Source organism: Eleutherodactylus coqui, chromosome 1 (genome assembly GCF_035609145.1).
Source record: "Eleutherodactylus coqui strain aEleCoq1 chromosome 1, aEleCoq1.hap1, whole genome shotgun sequence".
NCBI lineage: Eukaryota > Metazoa > Chordata > Amphibia > Anura > Eleutherodactylidae > Eleutherodactylus > Eleutherodactylus coqui.
The window spans coordinates 50,235,443-50,260,158 of NC_089837.1; the positions used below are offsets into that span (position 1 = coordinate 50,235,443).

Sequence of the window (24,716 nt, forward strand, 5' to 3'; positions counted from 1 at the left end):
CTATTAAATATAAAACCTCGAACAAAGTGCTCAACAAAAACACGATTGTATAATAATTATTATAATCTTTATTTCTGTAGTGCCAACATATTCCGCAGCACCAGTGAAGGGATTTTCTAGGCAGAATATTATTAATGACCTATCCTCAGAATGTCATAAATAGTTGATCGGTTGGGGTCCATCACTTGGGTCTCCAACCAATCAGCTGAGCGTGCTCAGGCTGTCAGCGCACTTAGGTCAGAGCGGAAGCAGCAGAAGTCTCCACGCCGACTGCTGCTTAGCAGCTGGCAATTACAATGAGGGCCATGCCTGCAGTTACAAGTGCCGGCTATTACACGGAGGTCGACGCTGAGACTTCTGCGGATGCTACTCCGACTTCTGTGTATTTGGGGGAACTGACAGCATGTGCCCGCTTAGCTGATCAGTCAGGGTCCTGAGCAACGGACCCCACCCGATCAACTATTGATGATCAATCCTGAGAATGGGTCATCAATAGTGTTCTCCGTGGAAAACCTCTTTAAAGGAGTGTTCTCAACTCACACTTTTATGACAGATCCATAGGCTATGCCATAAAAGTCTGATAGACTCAGGTCACAGAGATAGGACCCACATTTATCTCCAGAATACGTGGCAGCTTGGGTGGTCAGGATTACAATAACACTTTTTAAACATCTGGACATTACCTCAAATAATAAGAGCAGCAGTACTCACCTTTCCTCTTCCCAGGTTAGCAGCACAAGATGTGAGGGCTGATGCCAAAAGAAAGGATGGTAATGCCTCTGTTTGGCTGCAATGGTTACCTGACTTATGCTATAAAAACAGACTAGGGGAGCATTGTGCTGCTTACCTGGGAGGAGAAGAAAGGTGAGTATTGCTGCTTTTTTCATACATAGGATCATTCCCATTGTGACTATAATTGGCCAAGATTGGATTATCACTCTAAAAAGGTAACCTGTTCCTTGCTGAATGCAATCTGTGGGAATAACTACAACTGCCAGCCAATCCTGATGTTCTACAGTTGTTTGGGCAGTCTGAAAGCTATAGTTCCCCTAAAGTTTGTTTCTCTACTTACCTTTATCTTAAGAATCCGGGTGATGCCCTTACTCGTGAGTCGCAGGTCAGTGAGCTGTGATTTCACCGCCACACCTTCAATCAGGATAAAGGAGGTAGGTGGCGGAGAGATCAGACAAAGCCGAGAGCGGTAGGAAGCTCCAAAGAGGGGCCACAGATTGCGGCAACGCTGAGGAGACAGAGCAAGGATTTATGAGCTGCAGCTATTACATCTTGTCATTTTAGTCATGACATATTGGCTGACTGAGGTGTAATATCTCCCTTTTAGAGTGCTGGACTCATGATACATTTTTTTTTTACTGCATAGGGTCATAAAGTGAGTACAAACTAGTGCATGCTTGACCATAGGAGGGTTTATAGCGGCATAGTTAGATGGTTAAGTTTTAGTTAAGAGGGAATAAGGAGCTAGACAACGGGGACCAAGATGAGGAGTCTGCATAGGGAACCTCTAAGGAAGGTGGTGTTTGAGCACTTCATTCCTGCCAGGAGACTTGGACAAGGCAACAGCAACTTTATCCTCCATTGCTTCTTATGTGCTGTATATGGATTGATCTGGCAGATTTCTTGTCCTTTTCTAAAGGAGGCAGTGGAGCAGCATGATGCATAGTGGATGCAGTATCTGGGTAACTGGGCTGTTAGGAGGCAGATGGTGGGTCTGGCATCTTGAGGGCTCGCTCGTTCACTTGCCACAGGCACCCACTACAGCAACTTTGCCCCAACCTACACCACCTATTCTGACTTATTGACTGGACAGCAAGTGTTAGGCTAACCATAATCTCAATGTGTCTGCATTAGACCATACTCATATTAAGACTCAATTCAGCTGAGAAAACATGTATGAAGAATTCAATGAGGATCATTTCATACTCAAGTACAATCATTAGCAGGTGAAAAGATGGTGCTTTTGTGGCATCCAAGTGGAAGGCCAGTTGTTGTGGGGGAGACCACACGGTTCTCAAGATGGTTGTCACAGGTGGCTCTGCGATCTCTCCCCGACAATAGCAGAATGCGGCCCAGCTCGGTCAGCAGTACAAAAATAGCAGGCAGATGTATACGATGGTAATTAGTGCTATCGGTGTTGTCACGTGCCGCCAGTACCTCTTTTCAAGCAAAAGTTTGCTCATAGGTAAATAAAAGAGTCCATAGACAAAGAGATCATTTTCAAACTGCAGGTACATGTTTTTTTCATTACTCACATAATCCAACTTTGACTTTCCAAGAATAAAGCAGGTTGACAGTCTCAGACATGACACTTCTGGCAGGCTTTCTTCTGATTCAACTCTGTTACACACAGACTTATTTCCTAGGAGACACTTCTCTTCCCGAAATCTAGGTGTCTTCAGTCTGTGTTATCTGATAGGCGATCCCCAGGGGTACAGTTGTGACATGGTGGGTCAACACACAACTCTGCTTTTCCTTACTTGCTAGTTACTCCTCCCAACTTGTCATAGTAGGAACCATTACTCTGACCTTCGGTCTCCGCAGGGAACATCCCATGGCAAATGAGATAGGTGTGTGGCTCTGCACAGGCAAAAGCAAAAACGAGCTACAGTTTCCCGCTGACTTGTCCTCTTCCACCGACTACATCTCTGCACTCTAACTACTCTCGACTCTGCCTCACAACTTCTCCTAAACTCCCGCAATGCTACACACAACAACAAGTTAGGGAAGACAGATTTGCCCCCAAAAAGCTTGTTAGCACAAACACAGAGCACACAGATACACAAACAACAAATACTCATGAGACAGACACATACCAAACCAAGACACCCCAACTCTGGGCCACTCCACGCACTTTGACAGAGCTGAACAGGAGATGGAGTAAAACAAAAGTAAACCACACCAAAAAAAAGGAGGGGATAGTGACATTGGAGCCAACTAGAGGGGATGACAGGAACAAACTTAATGATTAAAGTAAACAATAATAAGAGCAGAACAGTAAGTGAACTTCCAAGTCAAGGGACATGAATATGCGGTTCCCGTCTTCTCCTGTTGGTATGCCTTTACCAGCGGTGTAGCCAAGAGGAATCCACACAGATGTTCTGTAGACGGGTTGAACAAAGCTTATAGCTGAGGTAATTAGGATTTATTGCGCATTTGTGACCCATAATGGCAGAGTGGTGAACGCTGTAAAGGCAAAACCCCAAAACAATGGCAGAATTTCTGCAGATTTTTTCCATCTCTACCTCTAAAAATGTATTAAAATTTATACTGCATTTTATATGTGCCTCTTAGTGGTGCCATTAAAATATACACCTAGTCCCAAAAAACAAGCCCTCATACACCAATGAGTTATCGATAGCACTTGCCATGTGATGATAAAAATCACTTGGCCCTTAAGGCACCAAAATTGGCCGGTTTCTAAGGAGTTAAAGGGGTTGTGTGGTTTCACGATAAAAACTCTTAAGGGCTGAGAAAAAGAAAATCTGTCTTCACCCCCAAGGGCACAGCTAACCAACTCTTGATGCCCTGTCCTCATCCTCTGCTACCAAAAGTCAGGTGACTGCTGCAGAGGCTGCAGAGTTACTATCCTAAACTCCTGGCATCTTGTTGTCGGCGCTGATCCCAGGAGTTTGGAGGTGACATTGTGGTCTCCGATCAGCCATTGCAGTCACTTGACTTCTGGATACGGAGCAAGTGCAGCTGGAGCCAGCTAGCTGTGCCCCCGAGAGGTGTAGACATGTAAATGTTATTTTTTTATTTCTACTTATATCCAGTACTTCAAAATTTTTATCTTGAAACCACACAAACCTTTTGACAAAGTGGGCATAGATATTTGATGTCTGGGGCTTCATTTCTGCAACGAAAGGCTGTCTTGGTGTGATGGTACTAGCTTGCTATGGTCACCCCTCTGTAATTAAAGGGGTTGTCCCGCGCCGAAACAGGTTTTTTTTTTTCAATAGCCCCCCCGTTCGGCGCGAGACCAACCCGATGCAGGGGTTTAAAAAAAAAACCGGATAGTACTAACCCGAATCCCCGCGCTCCGGTGACTTCTTACTTACCTTGCGAAGATGGCCGCCGGGATCTTCACCCTCGGTGGACCGCAGGTCTTCTGTGCGGTCCATTGCCGATTCCAGCCTCCTGATTGGCTGGAATCGGCACATATGACGGGGCGGAGCTACGAGGAGCAGGTCTCTGGCACGAGCGGCCCCATTCAGAAGGGAGAAGACCGGACTGCGCAAGCGCGTCTAATCGGGCGATTAGACGGCACCATGGAGACGAGGATGCTAGCAACGGAACAGGTAAGTGAATAACTTCTGTATGGCTCATAATTAATGCACAATGTACATTACAAAGTGCATTAATATGGCCATACAGAAGTGTATACCCCAACTTTGTTTCGCGGGACAACCCCTTTAAGTCGTGTAAGCAGTGGATGGAGCTGTTACCACTGGGATGGTCCCAGAGAACTGGTTCTAAATTATACCTGCAGTAACTGACAAATTTGACATTTTGAGTTAGCATGCTGTGACTGAGAACTAGGTACCTGGTACTGTACTGTTGAGGGCCATCCAGGACCCCCTCTGGTTTATGACAGCTCTCCCCATCTGCTTATTGATGGGCTGTATGGTTAAGGTTTCATTTTATTAAAATATCGGCACGTTTTTATATAGCAAAGAGGCTGCTTTGGCCAATAATCTTTTTCCACCATCACACAATGTTGTGTGTATTTATTAAATGGGACAGAAAATGAAAATAATGGGTATAGTGCAATGGGCCGGGGGTCAGGCCTTTGGTTGGGAAGACAGCAGGTAGCACGATGGTGGGTCGCAATGGCTCTACTGTCTCTTCTTCTGATACATCCTGATCCGTCTGCACGTAGGGGTAAATTTAACAACCGTGCAAAGAAGATTTATGACTTACTGTTCACGTGACATCAGTGCCCCCTTCCATGCAATGAGTCATTAAAGTCAAATAAACAAGTTCACAGTCAAAGGGTAGTTTTAAACCGGGTCACGTGTTTTTTTACTCAAGGTTTCCAACCTTGATTTTCCAAGAATAACACATCAACAGTTTTTTGACATAACACCTTTGCCATACTTTTTCTTTCTTAGAATCTCCAGCACACTTGTATTCGAAAGACACTTCTTCCCTGAAATACAGTCGTCATCAGTCTTAGTTACAGTATCTGATGAAAGTTCCTTGGGGGAGCACGCCGAACACCAGGAGAATAACACATCCTGTCATTTATCACTCATCACACCTTCTTCCACGCTGCCCTAGCGGCATTCATGGGGTCAACACTCATGCCAGACTTATCTTCCGACTTACAGTGGTGAAGTCGGTCCAGTCCCTCAACTTCTGCTCTTAAGCAGGGGATGGTATGACATTCTCTGCAAACTCCTTCCCCATAGACAAATTCTGACTCTCAGGTCTCCTGAGGAAATGAATCCCACAGCTTACAGGGATTGGCACGGCCTGGGCTCAGATTGCAGTGTCATAGCCTCAGCTTTCTGCTTACACGCCCTCCTTCCCCAGACTACATCTCTTCACCACCTTCCTTCTCCTCACTCTAACCTCGCCTCCGAACTCTCTAAGCATCAATCATGCCACACCGAGGAGGTCAGAGAGAACAGGCACACAGACACCACCAAGTTTGGTGACACCAGTACAAGATATTGACCTAACATTGACCCAGACAGAGCCAATACACATAACAACACACAGTCTATTACACTTAACAGTACAAACACATACACACTATAGGATACAGATATTGAAGTGCTGGAGGGCCCCCTACTCTGGGGCACTACAATAGCACACCTACAATTCGCTACTCGTGAGTTTTGTAGTGGCTTGAAAGGGAGTCTTGATATCTTGAGTAGCACCTGCAAAGACCAACTCGCAGAGGGGGACACAACCTCTTCTGGTCCAAGGACCACATTATCATAATGAAGCACTTAGAAGCTTCACAATCTAACTTAGAGCTTCTGCACACTTGCGTTTTTCTGACGCGCTTTTTTCATGCGGTTGTCAATGGGACTTTCTAATGTTAAAAACACATTGCAAGTTGGTGCTTTGCAATTTTCGTGCGATGCGTTTTTAGCATTAGAAAGTCCCATTGACAATCGCGTGAAAAAAACGCAAGTGTGCAGGAGCCCTTAATATACACTTGTAAAAAAAATTAGCTAGAAATCACGAATGACTCTTATCAGTGCTGCATGCTGATTTTCTCAGCGGGCAGCGCTGATAGCATTCTTTCAACTGGTATCCTGCTGGCAGTTATCAGTGGAACACCAGTTAAAAGCTCAGAGAACAATGCAGCTGTTTGCATAAACAAAACAGCTGCTTTGTTCTGGGAGGTATTGCGGCGGTATCCCGCTCCGCCTGCATTACATCTTAAGTAGCTAATTAGCTACTTAGACTTATGCAAAGACGATCGTTCAAAACTGTCACTCAAACTGTCGTTTGAGCGAATTTTGATTGATCAACGTTCCGTGTAAATGGGCCTTTACTTAGGTTAGGTCCTATCACTTTTAACAGATGTTACTGTAAAATCCTTTAGTTATTTATGTTGCTTGTGCTGGCTGATTGCATTCCTCTAAACTTTATCTGAAAATTAAGAGTTCATCGGTAATACTGGACTATGAGCTGTTGGTGGGCTTATGTAATGCAACATAATACAAGTACACAGGTCGCAAGTGAGATAATTTCTGCTAAGGGAAAGGTGAAACTAGATTTATGTCAGGTCATAAAAATAGTCTCCTTGATAAAGGTATTGCATTTATATGGAATATACAAAGTCCGAGGCGAGGATGTAGAGATTAGAGAGGAATTACAACCAGATGCCAAAAACTCCAAGCACTATATTACCTCCAGGTGCAGAACACAAGGTAATCAGGAGGAATGCAACAGAACAGCAAACTTGTTACACGTACCTAACTACCTATCTTCCTATAGAAATGAGTAGAGATGAGCGAGCACCAAAATGCTCGGGTGCTCGTTACTCGAGACGAATTTTTCGCGATGCTCGAGGGTTCGTTTCGAGTAACGAACCCCATTGAAGTCAATGGGCGACCCGAGCATTTTTGTATATCGCCGATGCTCGCTAAGGTTTTCATTTGTGAAAATCGCGGCAATTCAAGAAAGTGATGGGAACGACACAGCAACGGATAGGGCAGGCGAGGGGCTACATGTTGGGCTGCATCTCAAGTTCACAGGTCCCACTATTAAGCCACAATAGCGGCAAGAGTGCCCCCCCCCTCCCAACAACTTTTACATCTGAAAAGCCCTCATTAGCAATGCATACCTTAGCTAAGCACTACACTACCTCCAACAAAGCACAATCACTGCCTGCATGACACTCCGCTGCCACTTCTCCTGGGTTACATGCTGCCCAACCCCCCCCCCCCCACGACCCAGTGTCCACAGCGCACACCAAACTGTCCCTGCCCAGCCTTCAGCTGCCCTCATGCCACGCCACCCTCATGTCTATTTATAAGTGCGTCTGCCACAGGAAAAGCAGGCACACACTGCAGAGGGTTGGCACGGCTAGGCAGCGACCCTCTTTAAAAGTGGCGGGGCGATAGCCCACAATGCTGTACAGAAGCAATGAGAAATCCAATCCTGTGCCACCTCCATCTGGAGCTGCACACGTGGGCATAGCAATGGGGAACCTATGTGCCACACACTATTCATTCTGTCAAGGTGTCTGCATGCCCCAGTCAGACCGCGTTTTTTTATATATAGTCACAGGCAGGTACAACTCCGCAATGGGAATTCCGTGTGCACCCACAGCATGGGTGGCTCCCTGGAACCCACCGGCGGTACATAAAAATATCCCATTGCATTGCCCAACACAGCTGAGGTAATGTCGTGCTTAATGCAGGTGGGCTTCGGCCCACACTGCATGCCCCAGTCAGACTGGGGTTCTTTAGAAGTGGACACAGATGCATTTACAACTCCCTGTGGACCCACAGCATGGGTGGGTGCCAGGAAGCCACCGGCGGTACATAAATATATCCCATTGCAGTGCCCAACACAGCTGAGGTAGTAATGTCGTGCTTAATGCAGGTGGGCTTCGGCCCACACTGCATGCCCCAGTCAGACTGGGGTTCTTTAGAAGTGGAAACAGATGCATTTACAACTCCCTGTGGACCCACAGCATGGGTGGCTCCCTGGAACCCACCGCCGGTACATAAAAATATCCCATTGCATTGCCCATCACAGCTGAGGTAGTATTGTCATGTTTAATGCAGGTGGGCTTCGGCCCACACTGCATGCCCCAGTCAGACTGGGGTTCTTTAGAAGTGGACACAGATGCATTTACAACTCCCTGTGGACCCACAGCATGGGTGGCTCCCTGGAACCCACCGGCGGTACATAAATATATCCCATTGCAGTGCCCAACACAGCTGATGTAACGTCAGCTGTAATGCAGGTGGGCTAAAAATTCATTTGATTACACTGTAGGCGAGGGCCCACAAAAATTGCTGTATCAACAGTACTAATGTACCTCTGAAAAATTGCTCATGCCCAACCAAGAGGGCAGGTGAAACCCATTAATCGCTTTGGTTAATGTGGCTGAATTTGTAACTAGGCCTGGAGGCAGCCCAGTTAAAATAAAAATTGGTTGAGGTGAAAGTTTCAACGCTTTAATGAGCATTGAAACGTATAAAAATTGTTTAGAAAAATTATATGACTGAGCCTTGTGGGCCTAAGAAAAATTGCCCGTTTGGCGTGATTATGTGAGGTTTCAGGAGGAGGAGCAGGAGGAGGAGGAGGAATATTATACACAGATAGATGAAGCAAAAAGGTCCCCGTTTTTTATGGTGATAGAGAACGATGCTTCCATCTGCGGGTGCAGCCTACGTATTGTTTATGTATCGCTGCTGTCCGCTGGTGGAGAAGAGAAGTCTGGGGAAATCCAGGCTTTGTTCATCTTGATGAGTGTAAGCCTGTCAGCACTGTCGGTTGACAGGCGGGTACGCTTATCTGTGATGATTCCCCCAGCCACACTAAACACACTCTCTGACAAGACGCTAGCCGCAGGACAAGCAAGCACCTCCAGGGCATACAGCGCGAGTTCAGGCCTCGTGTCCAGCTTCAACACCCAGTAGTTGTAGGGGGCAGAGGCGTCACTGAGGACGGTGCTGCAATCGGCTACGTACTCCCTCACCATCCTTTTACAGTTCTCCCGGCAACTCAGCCTTGACTGGGGACCGGTGACACAGTCTTGCTGGGGAGCCATAAAGCTGTCAAAGGCCTTAGAGAGTGTTCCCCTGATCTCTGCGCCTCCCCTGCTACCTGGGCTGCAGAAATGCGCCTTCGGCCACTAGCGCTGTCGGATGGGAAGTTTACCATCAGTTTGTCCACCAGCGCCCTGTGGTATAGCATCATTCTCGAACCCCTTTCCTCTTCGGGAATGAGAGTGCAAAGGCTCTCCTTATAGCGTGGATCGAGCAGTGTGTACACCCAGTAATCCGTAGTGGCCAGAATGCGTGTAACGCGAGGGTCATGAGAAAGGCATCCTAACATGAAGTCAGCCATGTGTGCCAGGGTACCTGTACGCAACACATGGCTGTCCTCACTCGGAAGATCACTTTCAGGATCCTCCTCCTCCTCCTCCTCCTCTGGCCATACACGCTGAAAGGATGACAGGCAAGCTGCATCTGTACCCTCAGCAGTGGGCCAAGCTGTCTCTTCCCCCTCCTCCTCATGCTCCTCCCCCTCCTCCTCCTCCTCCTCCTCAGGCCATACACGCTGAAAGGATGACAGGCAAGCAGCATCTGTCCCCTCAGCAGTGGGCCAAGCTGTCTCTTCCCCCTCCTCCTTATGCTCCTCCCCCTCCTCCTCAACGCGCTGAGATATAGACATGAGGTTGCTCTGACTATCCAGCGACATACTGTCTTCCCCTGCCTCCGTTTCTGATTCCAAAGCGTCTGCCTTTATGCTTTGCAGGGAACTTCTCAAGAGGCATAGCAGAGGAATGGTGACGCTAATGATTGCAGCATCCCCGCTCACCATCTGGGTAGACTCCTCAAATTTTCCAAGGACCTGGCAGATGGCTCCCAACCAGGCCCACTCTTCTGTAAATAATTGAGGAGGCTGACTCCCACTGCGCCGCGCAAGTTGGAGTTGGTATTCCACTATAGCTCTACGCTGCTCATAGAGTCTGGCCAACATGAGGAGCGTAGAGTTCCACTGTGTGGGCACGTCGCACAGCAGTCGGTGCACTGGCAGATTAAACCGATGTTGCAGGGTCCGCAGGGTGGCAGCGTGCGTGTGGGATTTGCGGAAATGTGCGCAGAGCTGGCGCACCTTTCCGAGCAGGTATGACAAATGGGGGTAGCTTTTCAGAAAGCGCTGAACCACCAAATTAAAGACATGGGCCAGGCATGGCACGTGCGTGGGGCTGCCGAGCTGCAGAGCCGCCACCAGGTTACGGCCGTTGTCACACACGACCATGCCCGGTTGGAGGCTCAGCGGCGCAAGCGAGCGGTCGGTCTGCTCTGTCAGACCCTGCAGCAGTTTGTGGGCCGTGTGGCTCTTCTCTCCTAAGCTGAGTAGTTTCAGCACGGCCTGCTGACGCTTGCCCACCGCTTGTCGACTGCTGGCGACGTGCTGCTGCTGACACATCTTGATTGCGAGACAGAGGTTGCGTAGGAGGAGGAGGGTTTAGTGGAGGAAGCATACACCCCCGCAGATACCACCACCGAGCTGGGGCACGCAATTCGGGGGGTGGGTAGGACGTGAGTGGTCCCAGGCTCTGACTCTGTCCCAGCCTCCACTAAATTCACCCAATGTGCCGTCAGGGAGATATAGTGGCCCTGCCCGCCTGTGCTTGTCCACGTGTCTGTTGTTAAGTGAACCTTGGCAGTAACCGCGTTGGTGAGGGCGCGTACAATGTTGCGGGAGACGTGGCTGTGCAGGGCTGGGACGACTGGGAACCGAGTAGCGCGGGACCGCCGCCGCCATTATGCTTTTGAAAGCCTCCGTTTCCACAAGCCTATACGGCAGCATCTCTAGGCTGATCAATTTTGCAATGTGCACGTTTAACGCTTGAGCGTGCGGGTGCGTGGCGTCGTACTTGCGCTTAAACTGTGGCGCTAGCGACGTCTGGACGCTACGCTGAGAGACATTGCTGGATGGGGCCGAGGACAGTGGAGGTGAGGGTGTGGGTGCAGGCCAGGAGACGGTACTGCCTGTGTCCTCAGAGGGGGGTTGGATCTCAGTGGCAGGTTGGGGCACAGGGGGAGAGGCAGTGGTGCAAACCGGAGGCGGTGAACGGGCATCGTCCCACCTTGTGGGGTGCTTGGCCATCATATGCCTGCGCATGCTGGTGGTGGTGCCTCCCCAGCTGATCTTGGCGCGACAAAGGTTGCACACCACTGTTCGTCGGTCGTCAGGCGTCTCTGTGAAAAACTGCCACACCGTAGAGCACCTTCACCTCTGCAGGGTGGCATGGCGCGAGGGGGCGCTTTGGGAACCAGTTGGTGGATTATTCGGTCTGGCCCTGCCTCTACCCCTGGCCACCGCAGTGTCTCGGCCTGTGCCCACACCCTGACTTGGGCCTCCGCGTCCTCGCCTGCGTCCACATCCTATAGGCCTACCGCTACCCCTCAGCATGGTGTATTAGCAGTAGTGCAGAAACTGAACGCTGTAATTAAATGTGCCACTTATTGGCCTGTGGTTGGAGGCTGACTTCGTTTACGGAACCCCAGGCAATAATTTGGCGCAAGCCTGCTGTAACACTTAGCTGGCTACATATTTATTTGGAGAACTACTACCCCCAGCAGACACGGACCCAGAACACTGAGCACAGTGACAGGCAGGCCAAATAGATTTTTTTCAAATATTTTTTTCAAAAGGACCACTGCGTATATTCAATCTATAATATGTCTTCTGGCCCTGCCTACACAATTCTGTCCCTGATGTGTGTGTCACGGAACTGCAGTGTTGCACTGTTATTAACTGCAACAGACTGGTGATTTCAGAGCCAGGAAATAATTTGGCGCAAGCCTGCTGTAACACTTAGCTGGCTGCGTATTTATTTGGAGAACTGCTACCCCCAGCAGACACGGACCCAGAACACTGAGCAGAGTGACAGGCAGGCCAAATAGATTTTTTTCAAATATTTTTTTCAAAAGGACCACACTGCGTATATTCAATCTATAATATATGTCTTCTGGCCCTGCCTACACAATTCTGTCCCTGGAGTATTACTGCAGGGCGCAATGCTCTGCACGGCCGATATACCAAAAAAAAAAAAAAAGTGCAACACTGCTAAAAGCAGCCTCCACAGTACTGCACACGGTTAGATGTGGCCCTAAGAAGGACCGTTGGGGTTCTTGAAGCCTACAATAACTCCTAACGCTCTCCCTGCCTCCACACTTCTGTCCCTGGACTATTAACTGCAGGGTGCAATGCTCTGCACGGCCAATATACCACAGCATATATATGTATCAATGTTTTTTGATACTTTTGATAGCAATTCAACCCATTAAGGACCAAGCACAGTAAATTTACGGCGCTTGGTCCTGGGCTTTAATTCCAGCCAATAGTAACAATACTATTGAAATCAAGCTATTTATATTATTATATGTGGCGTTGAGATAATGATAATTTCCCACTTTATGATTTGATCTAATAACTAAGTAAGTTTTGTGCTAGAATACATATACAGAGAGATATGGGGCTGCACTAGTAAGCTGTTACTACGCAGGCACATGGTTTCATCATTACGCACTTTATACAGGCGATCTATGTGGAAGCCGATCATGTGCACATATGATTCTGGCGCATGCGCTGTTTTACAATGGTGACAGGGCTACGATGACGTCTGTTTCTTATGATATCACGTGAGTTCTGGGATGTTGCGCATGCACGTGCCTCTTTGATGGCGTGTGGTGGGTTTACCATGATTAAAGTTGAGTGAGTGCGGGTGATGAGTTGTGACTAATGGTGACTGGAACACTAGTATTAACCCCATCTTGGAGACCAGCATGGACGGCATCTTGGTGTGATATAGGGTAACCCACTATATACCGTAGCGATTTGGCTATGAGGTGGTTAAATATAATCAACTAATATGTAGTTAATTGAAAACAATTTGCACCTACACAGCTGCAATGTTTGTGTAATTTTATAGTTTGTATTTATATGTGTCATATTGTCTGTGTTAACTGAGCTTGATGAAGACCCTGTGGACGGGTCGAAACGTCGCCAGTTATTGTATGGAGGAATAAAGGAAGATATTTTATATACATCTGATGCTGCCTGGACCATACTTTATTTATGGTGTTAGTATTTACATAAATCAAGGATGTTGTTGAATCTGTCATTCCTGATGTTCTTGGTCAAGTGTGGCAGGAAATGGAATACTGCTAATGGCTCGTTCTCCATTCGAGGAGCAAGAAATCGACATTCACATTTGTCACATGAGTCAAAGTATTACTGGAGTGTAAGGCAAGGTTTATGGGCAGGTTTAGCATAGATTTCCGGGTGAGTCGCAGCAGCTGCAGCTCTTGTAATTACAAGGTTTAAATATTCACTAAGAGTTTAAAGCTCACCATTATCTGCAGGGATAGAAGAGGCAAGTCCGAGCAGCTCATGGTGTCGCCTCCACTACCGCAACACACGGCATAACCCACAGGAAGTAGGTATACTCTCAACTATGCTAATCCTACAGATTCAGTGTGCAATAAGGTTTTATTGTATGTGCATGAACAGCTGCAGAGGAGCTCTGTTTGTCCGTGGGTCAGTGCGGGTGGCAGGAGCTGCAAGGTCACTGCTGCCTTTCTCTCCCATAGAGCACAATGGAACTTGCACTGCAGACACAATTTTGGCATGTTTTTACCCTTTCCATTTGCCCCCAATGCGTCATTAAGATTTCCTTGCATAGCTCTCATGTTGGACGAGGGCCGACACATGTTTCTAACAGTATGCAGGAGAGTGCTGTCCTGCATACTCTAACATACATATGCAGAACAGCCTCCAACCTTGGAGACCTGTCCTGCATACTGTTAGTAACATTTGTCGGCCCTCATCTGACATCGTGGATATGCATGGAAATCCTAATGTCGGATGAGGAACAACACTGGGTTTCAAAGGCTTAGTTCTCGAAAAAATTGCTAATAAAATCATCATGACAGTTCATTTTTATGTGTTTCTGTTGAGTAATTCCAAGGGAGCGCAGGGACCGATCAGAGGCAGCTGTCATTCAATAGCTGAGAGCGGCCTCTGATTGGTCCCAGCGCTCAGCCAATCAGAGGCAGCACTCACTCACCCATTCATGAATTTATGAATGGGTGAGTGAGAGCTGCCTCTGATTGGTGAGGGCTGTGACCAATCAGAGGAAGCCCATTCAGCAGGCGGGGATTTTAAATCCCCGCCTGCTGAATACTACATAGAGCAGTTCAGGAGAACCGCCGGACGGCCATGGCTGAACTCCGTCTGCAGGAAAAGGTGAGTATATATATATTTTTTATTTTTACACATTTTAGGATGGTTTTCAGGGAAGGGCTTATATTTTTAAGCCCCTCCCGAAAATTCATCCCGCTCTCGCCGGCAGCCCATTGCTTTCAATGGAGCCGGCTGTATTGCCGGCTCCATTGATTTCAATGGGCGAACATCATTCTTCTCTGCCACAGCTGTTACAGCTGTGGCAGAGGAGAATGATCTTTATAGTATATGTTCTCAATGGGGTCGGCGATGCTGCCGCCGGCCCCATTGAGCGCATATATAGAACACAAGGAATCGCAGAACGCAGATAGGCGCGTTCTGTGAATCGTTGTGTCCTATAATTTATCGCACAACCGCATAAAAAGCGGACATGTGACCGATCCCATTGCGAAGCATTGGATCTATATATGCGCGGATCGCATGCACAAATCGCGCGAAAAACCGCCCGTCTGACCGAGGCCTTAGTCTGTAGACAAATGTGAAAGCTTACAGACAAGAAATGAGAGTGAATTCTCTAGTCTGTCTGTCTCATGTCTCATGTTTCACAGTCTTCATCACCGACTAAAGCTGCCTATACACATGAGATAGCTGTCGGGAAAATGCTCATTCTACTGATAGCTATCACATCTGACATCCCTATACACAAGAACTCGGGTAAGCCAAGTATGCATGTGTTTTGAATGTAAGAAGGAGAGAAAGCTGCTGCCAGATACATCTAGCAGCAACTTACCACCCGAGGAAAAAAGCATCAGTCAGCTAAAATCCTTACCTCCCTCCACATGTGATATCGGGGATGAGTTGGGAAGCCCTCATTCACATTAGATGATCAACCGGTGCATTTGGCAGGTTCCGCTGATCAATAGCTAATGTGTATGTCAACCCTTAAACATGAAAGTCCCTGCAGAGTGAGAAACTTGGGTAGGGGGGTGGGTTCCATTGTGATTAACAGCCAAGATTATCTGAAGAAAGGATTGGGTAGGAGTCAGACCTTCTAAGTGACCATGTAACAGAGAAGCAGTCACATGAGAGCTAATATGACAATGATGCCTGTCAGACACTTACTTCCTGCCCCAAAATCTAAAGAAAGGAACAAAAGTCTGGAACAAAAACAGCCAAGTTTAGAAGAAAAAGACTGCAAACAGCTACTACATACAAGGACACAAATTAGGTAACAGAGTTTGGATGGCAATCGAAAAAGTGGTTCAATGGCCGTCACCCCAGACCTCAGGAACCCACAGCACCCCATAAAACATGTTTTTTTTTCCTTACAGACGTTCGCCATGGACCTGGTTACTATACTCCTGGCCATCGTTGTCATCCTATTTTTGGCCTTTGTCTTTAACAAAAATAGTAGACAAGGCCGTTACAGTAACTTCCCTCCTGGACCAAAGCCTCTACCAATCATTGGAAATGCACTGATGTTGGACCTGTCCAAGCCTCATAAAACACTACTGCAGGTAATACAGAATTTATTCTGCAGGACTGATACTTACGCTGGAGTAATACCTTTTAATGCGATGTCACCTATAGCGTCATATTGAAAATCATTCCTGAACCAATTCCCCATGATTTTCAAGATCTCCATTTGCTGTCATTCAACTGGAACCTTCATTCTTAATTCATACCTTAATTCCAGGGGATATTAATCTGTCCTGGTCATGTAATGGACACACATCCTTGTTACAAGAAACACCTCTGTACTGGAACTATAATGAGCCGTGTACCCATGTCTTCATCATATGACCAGGACAGGTTTTCAGCTTCTGGAAGCAAACAATGAAGGTTTAAGGTTGGAGTCAGAACCAAGAAAATCTGGGCAGCTAACAAGACCCACTGGACTTGGGGTATCCATGTGATTTTGATACACAAGCGCTACTTTTGGCTAACCAAGTGTGGAGTAGATATCGAGCCCACTCTAGGCCCAAGTGCATCTGAAGCTCAACCTGTACTAGTTTCTATTGATGCTGTTAATGAGCGTCCAATTAATGCATTGGCAGGTATATTCAAGTTTACCATACCCAGAGGCATAGCTATAAAGGGTGCAGGGGTAGAAGTCACTACTGGGCCCTTTAGCCCAAAGGTCCCTCCATCAAATAAAAAAAAAACCCAGTATAAATAGCACATGGTAGGTAGAGAGTCCTTTTACATATTTTACATTAGGGCCTAAGAGATTCTAGCTATGCCTATGACTGTACCGTTTGTGAAATGTAATGCAATGCAAAATCTATAGCATGGCCCCTCAACCATCCATGTTCTATTTACAAAACTGGCATGTTCTTATATGATAGAGGGGCCTTTGGGCCCCCTAAGGCTCCAGGACCCAGTAGTACCTGCTACCTCTGCACCCCAGAGAGCTACGTCCCTGATGTCACCTACAGGTTTTGCTTTGCACTGAGCATTACATACAATGGGTTGTAGTGAATCAATATATACGTATTTCGTAAGTAACTATAAAGGATGTCAGCATTTTGGAAACAACCTTGTTACACTTGAATTCCCTCTTTCAGTCAGACTGTTTACCTGATAGGTCTAATGGAGGATACTGTTCTTCTGGTTTACAGCTGTCTAAGACGTACGGCACAGTCTTCAGCGTGCAGCTGGGCTTCGATAAGATGGTGATCCTCTGTGGTTATGAAACAATTAAAGATGCCCTGTTCAACCATGCGGATGAATTCTCTGAACGGCCAAAGTTAGAACTGTTCGCCACGACTACAAAGGATCACGGTAACTGCTAGGACATATAATTAGCATACTGTATGTAAATATATATATACAGGTGATCTCTCGCTATGAAAACCAAACAATCCTCAATAATGCCTCGGTCACACGGGTGTATTTGCACTCCATGTAACACACATGTTTTAAGTGTGGGAAAAAATGCAGTATGCCCTATTATGGTCTGTATTATATTTTTAAGGTCAATTAGATCACGTAACTGTGCATAAAATCAATTGGGCATTTTTTTATTTTTTTTTTTGTGCGAGTGAAAAACACAAGGAATACGTGTAAAAAAAAAAAAAGCAAGAAATACGCAGAGTTTCGTTCCATGAAAGATCTGAGTATTTCACAAACGGGAACACCGGTGGGAATGAGCCGTAAGGCTGGCTTCATATGAGCTTAAGCACAATTGTGCACGCCTCAGTGCAACCTTTTTGAGCTATGAATGAGGCTTTTTTCGCGCTTGTCGGCATATTTTACCTTACTTTTTCTACCGGCAAGGTATGTTTTGTTACGTATAGGACACAAACACATCAATTGAATTGGCAAATTTGTCTAATGACTTCAAAATGTGTTCTTTTTCAATGGATTTGCGCACTATTTCATTTTTCATGTTTTTTATTTTTATTTTTCACTTCTTTCTCTAAGCAGTATAAATAATATATTAAAGTCATTCTACAGGTCAGTACGACTATGCCAATAGCAAATTGTAATAGTTTTTTTCTTTTTCACGACTTTTTCACAGTTTAAAAAAAAAAAAAAAAAAAAGCCTTTTTTTTTTTTTTTATCGCTGCATTCAAAGATCCCTAGCATTTTATTTTTTTTTTTAGCAACAAGCTGTGTAAGAGTTTTTATTTTGCGGGATGAGTTGTACTTTTTATTAGTACCATTTATTGATCTGTGCAGAATTTTGATTACTTTCTATTCTGTATTTTGTATAGTGAGATAGGCTAAATTTGCTATTTTTACCACGTTTTACATATTTTTTTTATGCCGTGCACCCTGTAGATTAACCTCTTTCCGTTCCAGGACGTACATTTACATCCTGCCGTGTTGGGGTATGTATGAAGAGAGATCGTGGCACAAGCTCTCTTCATACACCACGGGCGTCAGTTGTTTATTACAGCTGACATCCAAAGGCAATAACTGTAATTGTACAGCATTACGTCAGGAGCATTACTGCAGGAGTGATCAAAGCATCGCTAGTTGTGGTCCCCCGGGGGGGCTTAAAAAAAAAAGTAAAAATAAGATCAATAAAGTTTAAAAAAAAAAAGTAATAAAAGTTTAAATCGCCATCCTTTTGCCATATCTATAATTAAAAAAATCTAAATCATAAAAGAAAAACACATATTTGGTATCGCCACATCCGTAAAAGTCCACATTAGAGATGAGCGAACGTACTCGTCCGAGCTTGATGCTCGGGCGAATATTAGGGTGTTCTGGATGCTCGTTACTCTTAACGAGCACCACGCGATGTTCGGGTTACTTTCACTTTCATCTCTGAGACGTTAGTGCGCTTTTCTGGCCAATTGAAAGATAGGGAAGGCATTACAACTTCCCCCTGTGACGTTCCAGCCCTATACCACCCCCCTGCTGTGAGTGGCTGGGGAGATCAGATGTCACCCGAGTATAAAAATCGGCCCCTCCCGCGGCTCACCTCAGATACGTTGTGAGTTAGCTGAGGGAAAGTGCTATTGTGTTGGAGCTGCTGTAGGGAGAGTGTTAGGAGTGAGTGTAGGCTTCAAGAACCCCAACGGTCCTTCTTAGGGCCACATCTATCCGTGTGCAGTACTGTGGAGGCTGCTGTTAGCAGTGTTGCACTTTTTTTTTTTTCAAAATCGGCCGTGCAGAGCATTGCGCCCTGCAGTAATACTACAGGGATAGAAGTGATGGTTAGGCAGGGAGAGTGTTAGGAGTGAGTGTAGGCTTCAAGAACCCCAACGGTCCTTCTTAGGGCCACATTTAACCGTGTGCAGTACTGTGCAGGCTGCTGTTAGCAGTGTTGCACTTTTTTTTTTCTTCAAAATCGGCTGTGCAGAGCATTGCGCCCTGCAGTAATACTACAGGGACAGAATTGTGTAGGCAGGGCCAGAAGACATATAGTATTGATTGAATATAGTCAGTGGGCCTTCCCTTTAAAAAAAAAAAGGGAAAAATTCTATTTGGCCTGCTCTGACAGTCCTCAGCGTTCTGGGTACGTGTGTGGTGGGTGGAGAACGTAAAAAAATCATACGCAGCCAGCTAAGTTTAACAGTAGGCTTGCGCCAATTTATTTCCTGGCTGGGAAATCACCGCTCTGCTGCAGTTAATATAACACTGCAGTTCTGTGACACACAGCAGGGCCACGATACACAGTTGTTATTGATTGAATATAGTCAGTGGGCCTTCCCTTTAAAAAAAAAAAGGGAAAAATTCTATTTGGCCTGCCTCTGACAGTCCTCAGCGTTCTGGGTACGTGTGTGGTGGGTGGAGAACGTAAAAAAATCATACGCAGCCAGCTAAGTTTAACAGTAGGCTTGCGCCAATTTATTTCCTGGCTGGGAAATCACCGCTCTGCTGCAGTTAATAACACTGCAGTTCTGTGACACACAGCAGGGCCACAGAACACATTTGTTAATTGATTGAATATAGTCAGTGGGCCTTTCCTTTTAAAAAAAAGGGAAAAATTCTATTTGGCCTGCAGGCTTGCGCCAATTTATTTCTTGGCTGCGAAATCACAGCTCTGCTGCAGTTAATAACACTGCACTTCTGTGACACACAGCAGGGCCACAGAACACATTTGTTATTGATTGAATATAGTCAGTGGGCCTTTCCTTTTAAAAAAAAGGGAAAAATTCTATTTGGCCTGCAGGCTTGCGCCAGTTTATTTCCTGGCTGGGAAATCACTGGTAATACAGCATGCTGAGGGGTAGGGGTAGGCCTAGAGGACGTGAACGCGGCCGAGGACACGTAGGCCCAAGTGAGGGTGTGGGCACAGGCCGAGCTCCTGATCCAGGTGTATCGCAGCCGACTGCTGCGCGATTAGGAGAGAGGCACGTTTCTGGCTTCCCCACATTCATCGCACAATTAATGGGTCCACGCGGGAGACCTTTATTAGGAAATGAGCAGTGTGAGCAGGTCCTGTCGTGGATGGCAAAAAGTGCTTCGAGCAAGCTATCATCCACCCACAGTTCCGCGCCGTCCAGTGCTGCAAATCAGAATCCTCTGGCTGCTGCTCCTCCTTCCTCCCAGCCTCCTCACTCCACTACAATAACACATGCTCAGGAGCGGGAAGACTCCCAGGAACTGTTCTCGGGCCCCTGCTCAGATTGGGCAGCAGTGGTTCCTCTCCCACCAGAGGAGTTTATCGTCACTGATGCCCAACCATTGGAAAGTTCCCGGGGTCCGGGGGATGAGGCTGGGGACTTCCGGCAACTGTCTCAAGACCTTTCAGTGGGTGAGGAGGACGATGACGATGAGACACAGTTGTCTTGCAGTGAGGTAGTAGTAAGGGCAGTAAGTCCGAGGGAGGAGCGCACAGAGGATTCGGAGGAAGAGCAGCAGGACGATGAGGTGACTGACCCCACCTGGTGTGCAACGCCTACTCAGGACAGGTCTTCAGAGGGGGAGGCAAGGGCAGCAGCAGGGCAGGTTGCAAGAGGCAGTGGGGTGTCCAGAAGTAGAGGCAGGGCCAGACCGAATAATCCACCAACTGTTTCCCAAAGCGCACCCTCGCGCCATGCCACCCTGCAGAGGCCGAGGTGCTCTAAGGTCTGGCAGTTTTTCACAGAAACGCCTGACGACCGACGAACAGTGGTGTGCAACCTTTGTCGCGCCAAGGTCAGCCGGGGAGCCACCACCAACAGCCTCACCACCACCAGCATGCGCAGATATATGATGGCCAAGCACCCCACAAGGTGGGACGAAGGCCGTTCACCGCCTCCGGTTTGCACCGCTGCCTCTCCCCCTGTGCCCCAACCTGCCACTGAGATCCAACCCCCCTCTCAGGACACAGGCACTACCGTCTCCTGGCCTGCACCCACACCCTCACCTCCGCTGTCCTTGGCCCCATCCACCAATGTCTCGCACCGCACAGTCCAGCCGTCGCTAGCGCAAGTGTTTGAGCGCAAGCGCAAGTACGCCGCCACACACCCGCACGCTCAAGCGTTAACCGTCCACATAGCCAAATTTATCAGCCTTGAGATGCTGCCGTATAGGGTTGTGGAAACGGAGTCCTTCAAAAGTATGATGGCGGCGGCGGCCCCGCGCTACTCAGTTCCCCGTCGCCACTACTTTTCCCGATGTGCCATCCCAGCCCTGCACGACCTCGTCTCCCGCAACATTGTACGCGCCCTCACCAATGCGGTTAGTGGCAAGGTCCACTTAACAACAGACACGTGGACAAGCACAGGCGGACAGGGCCACTACATCTCCCTGACGGCACATTGGGTGAATTTAGTGGAGGCTGGGACAGAGTCAGAGCCTGGGACCGCTCACGTCCTACCCACCCCCAGAATTGCGGGCCCCAGCTCGGTGGTGGTATGTTCGGCGGTGTATGCTTCCTCCACTAAAACACCCTCCTCCTCCTCCTCCTCAACCTCTGTCTCGCAATCTAGATGTGTCAGCAGCAGCAGGACGTCACCAGCAGTCGGTGTCGCGCGGCGTGGTAGCACAGCGGTGGGCAAGCGTCAGCAGGCCGTGCTGAAACTACTCAGCTTAGGAGAGAAGAGGCACACGGCCCACGAACTGCTGCGGGGTCTAACAGAGCAGACCGACCGTTGGCTTGCGCCGCTGAGCCTCCAACCGGGCATGGTCGTGTGTGACAACGGCCGTAACCTGGTGGCGGCTCTGCAGCTCGGCAGCCTCACGCACGTGCCATGCCTGGCCCATGTCTTTAATTTGGTGGTTCAGCGCTTTCTGAAAAGCTACCCACGCTTGTCAGACCTGCTCGTAAAGGTGCGCCGGCTCTGCGCACATTTCCGCAAGTCCCACACGGACGCTGCCACCCTGCGGACACTGCAACATCGGTTTAATCTGCCAGTGCACCGACTGCTGTGCGACGTGCCCACACGGTGGAACTCTACGCTCCACATGTTGGCCAGGCTCTGTGAGCAGCGTAGAGCTATAGTGGAATACCAACTCCAACATGGGCGGCGCAGTGGGAGTCAGCCTCCTCAATTATTTTCAGAAGAGTGGGCCTGGTTGGCAGACATCTGCCAGGTCCTTGGAAAGTTTGAGGAGTCTACCCAGGTGGTGAGCGGCGATGCTGCAATCATTAGCGTCACCATTCCTCTGCTATGCCTCTTGAGAAGTTCCCTGCAAAGCATAAAGGCAAATGCTTTGCGCTCGGAAACGGAGGCGGGGGAAGACAGTATGTCGCTGCATAGTCAGAGCACCCTCCTGTCTATATCTCAGCGCGTTGAGGAGGAGGAGGAGGAGCATGAGGAGGATGAGGAGGAGGGGGAAGAGACAGCTTGGCCCACTGCTGACGGTACCCATGCTGCTTGCCTGTCATCCTTTCAGCGTGTATGGCCTGAGGAGGAGGAGGCGGAGGAGGAGGAGGAGGAGGAGGATCCTGAAAGTGATCTTCCTAGTGAAGACAGCCATGTGTTGCGTACAGGTACCCTGGCAAACATGGCTGACTTCATGTTAGGATGCCTTTCTCGTGACCCTCGTGTTACACGCATTCTGGCCACTACGGATTACTGGGTGTACACACTGCTCGACCCACGGTATAAGGAGAACCTTTCCACTCTCATTCCCGAAGAGGAAAGGGGTTCGAGAGTGTTGCTATACCACAGGACCCTGGCGGACAAGCTGATGGTAAAATTCCCATCCGACAGCGCTAGCGGCAGAAGGCGCAGTTCCGAGGGCCAGGTAGCAGGGGTGGTGTGGAGATCGAGCAGCATGTTCAGCACAGGCAGTGCAACACTCTTTAAGGCCCTGGACAGCTTTATGGCTCCCCACCAAGACTGTGTCACCGCTCCCCAGTCAAGGCTGAGTCAGCGGGAGCACTGTAAAAGGATGGTGAGGGAGTACGTAGCCGATCGCACGACCATCCTCCGTGACGCCTCTGCCCCCTACAACTACTGGGTGTCGAAGCTGGACACGTGGCCTGAACTCACGCTGTATGCCCTGGAGGTGCTTGCTTGTCCTGCGGCTAGCGTCTTGTCAGAGACGGTGTTTAGTGCGGCTGGGGGAATCATCACAGATAGGCGTACACGCCTGTCAACCGACAGTGCCGACAGGCTTACACTCATCAAATGAACAAAGCCTGGATTTCCCCAGACTTCTCTTCTCCACCAGCGGACAGCAGCAATACCTAAGCAATACGTAGGCTGCACCCGCGGATGGAAGCATTCTGTATCACCATCCAAAACGGTGACATTTCTGCTTCATCAATCTGTGTATAATATTCCTCCTCCTCCTCCTGCTCCTCCTCCTGAAACCTCACGTAATCACGCCGAACGGGCAATTTTTCTTTGGGCCGCAAGGCTCACTCATATAATTTTTCCAAACAATTTTTATACATTTCAATGCTCTTACAAGCGATGAAACTTTAACTTGAACCAATTTTTCGTTAAACTGGGCTGCCTCCAGGCCTAGTTACCACTTAAGCCACATTAACCAAAGCGATTAATGGGTTTCACCTGCCATCTTGGTTGGGCATGGCCAATTTTTTCTGAGGTACATTAGTACTGTTGCTACACCAATTTGTTTGGGCCCTCACCTACAGTGTAATCATTGTAATTTCTATGTTCTTCGCCTGCACTCATGGTACAGCAAGGTGTGCGGGGTTGGCCTACACTTTTGCTACATAAATGTAACTGGGGCCTTGTCTATACTGCAGCTACTGAAATGTGAAAGAGACTGTTATCTCCCTAAAATGCTGCAATGGGAATTGTTACTGGGGCTTGTCTTGAGTGCTACTATTACTGAAATGGAACTAAGACTGCGCTCCTCCTATACTGCTGCTTCAGAATTGTTACTGGGGCCTGTCTTGAGTGCTAGTATTACTGAAATGGAACTAAGACTGTGCTCCCCCTATACTGCTGCTAGTGATATATTAGTGGGGCCTGTCCCTAATACTACCGCTGAAATGTTAATAATTCTGGGCTCTGCCTATACCGCAGCTAATGGTATGTCACTGGGGTGTGGAAACAGAGGCTTCACAAAGACATGATGGCGGCGAGGCCATTTCCTACCAACGCTGTTACTGTTAAGGTGCATATAACCACGGACACGTGGAGAGGACACATAGTGCCTCCAAAACATCCCCCTCCTCCTCCAACAATGAAAACATTCTTGGCAAATACCTTTGCATTGGTCCGTCTGGTGGCAGTCCAAGAATTTCACCTTTAACGACACAACAAGAGAGCACCACCACCATCCGCCCGCCACGGACCACTTAATCATGGCCACATTCCGAAAACCAACTACATAAAACCGCGCTACTAGGTCCGCAGTCACCACCACATTACCACCAACGCGGTTACTGTTAAGGTACATATTACCAGTCTGACTGGGGCATGCAGTGTGGGCCA

General features: G+C 47.9%; 1 protein-coding gene across 4 annotated transcripts in view; it reads left to right on the forward strand.

Annotated features, from left to right (window-relative positions):
* Positions 1–13,556: 13,556 nt before the first annotated feature.
* Positions 13,557–24,716, forward strand: part of LOC136620640 (cytochrome P450 2K4-like) — a 36,181-nt gene continuing 25,021 nt past the window's right edge. For 3 of the 4 annotated variants that reach the window (XM_066595539.1, XM_066595548.1, XM_066595566.1), the window contains exons 1-3: positions 13,557–13,673; positions 15,747–15,932; positions 17,037–17,199. In XM_066595539.1, the coding sequence (XP_066451636.1) occupies positions 15,756–15,932; positions 17,037–17,199 (340 nt within the window). In that variant the 5' untranslated portion in view covers positions 13,557–13,673; positions 15,747–15,755. The remainder of the gene's footprint in view (positions 13,674–15,746; positions 15,933–17,036; positions 17,200–24,716) is intronic. The other variant, XM_066595557.1, reaches the window with a different exon arrangement.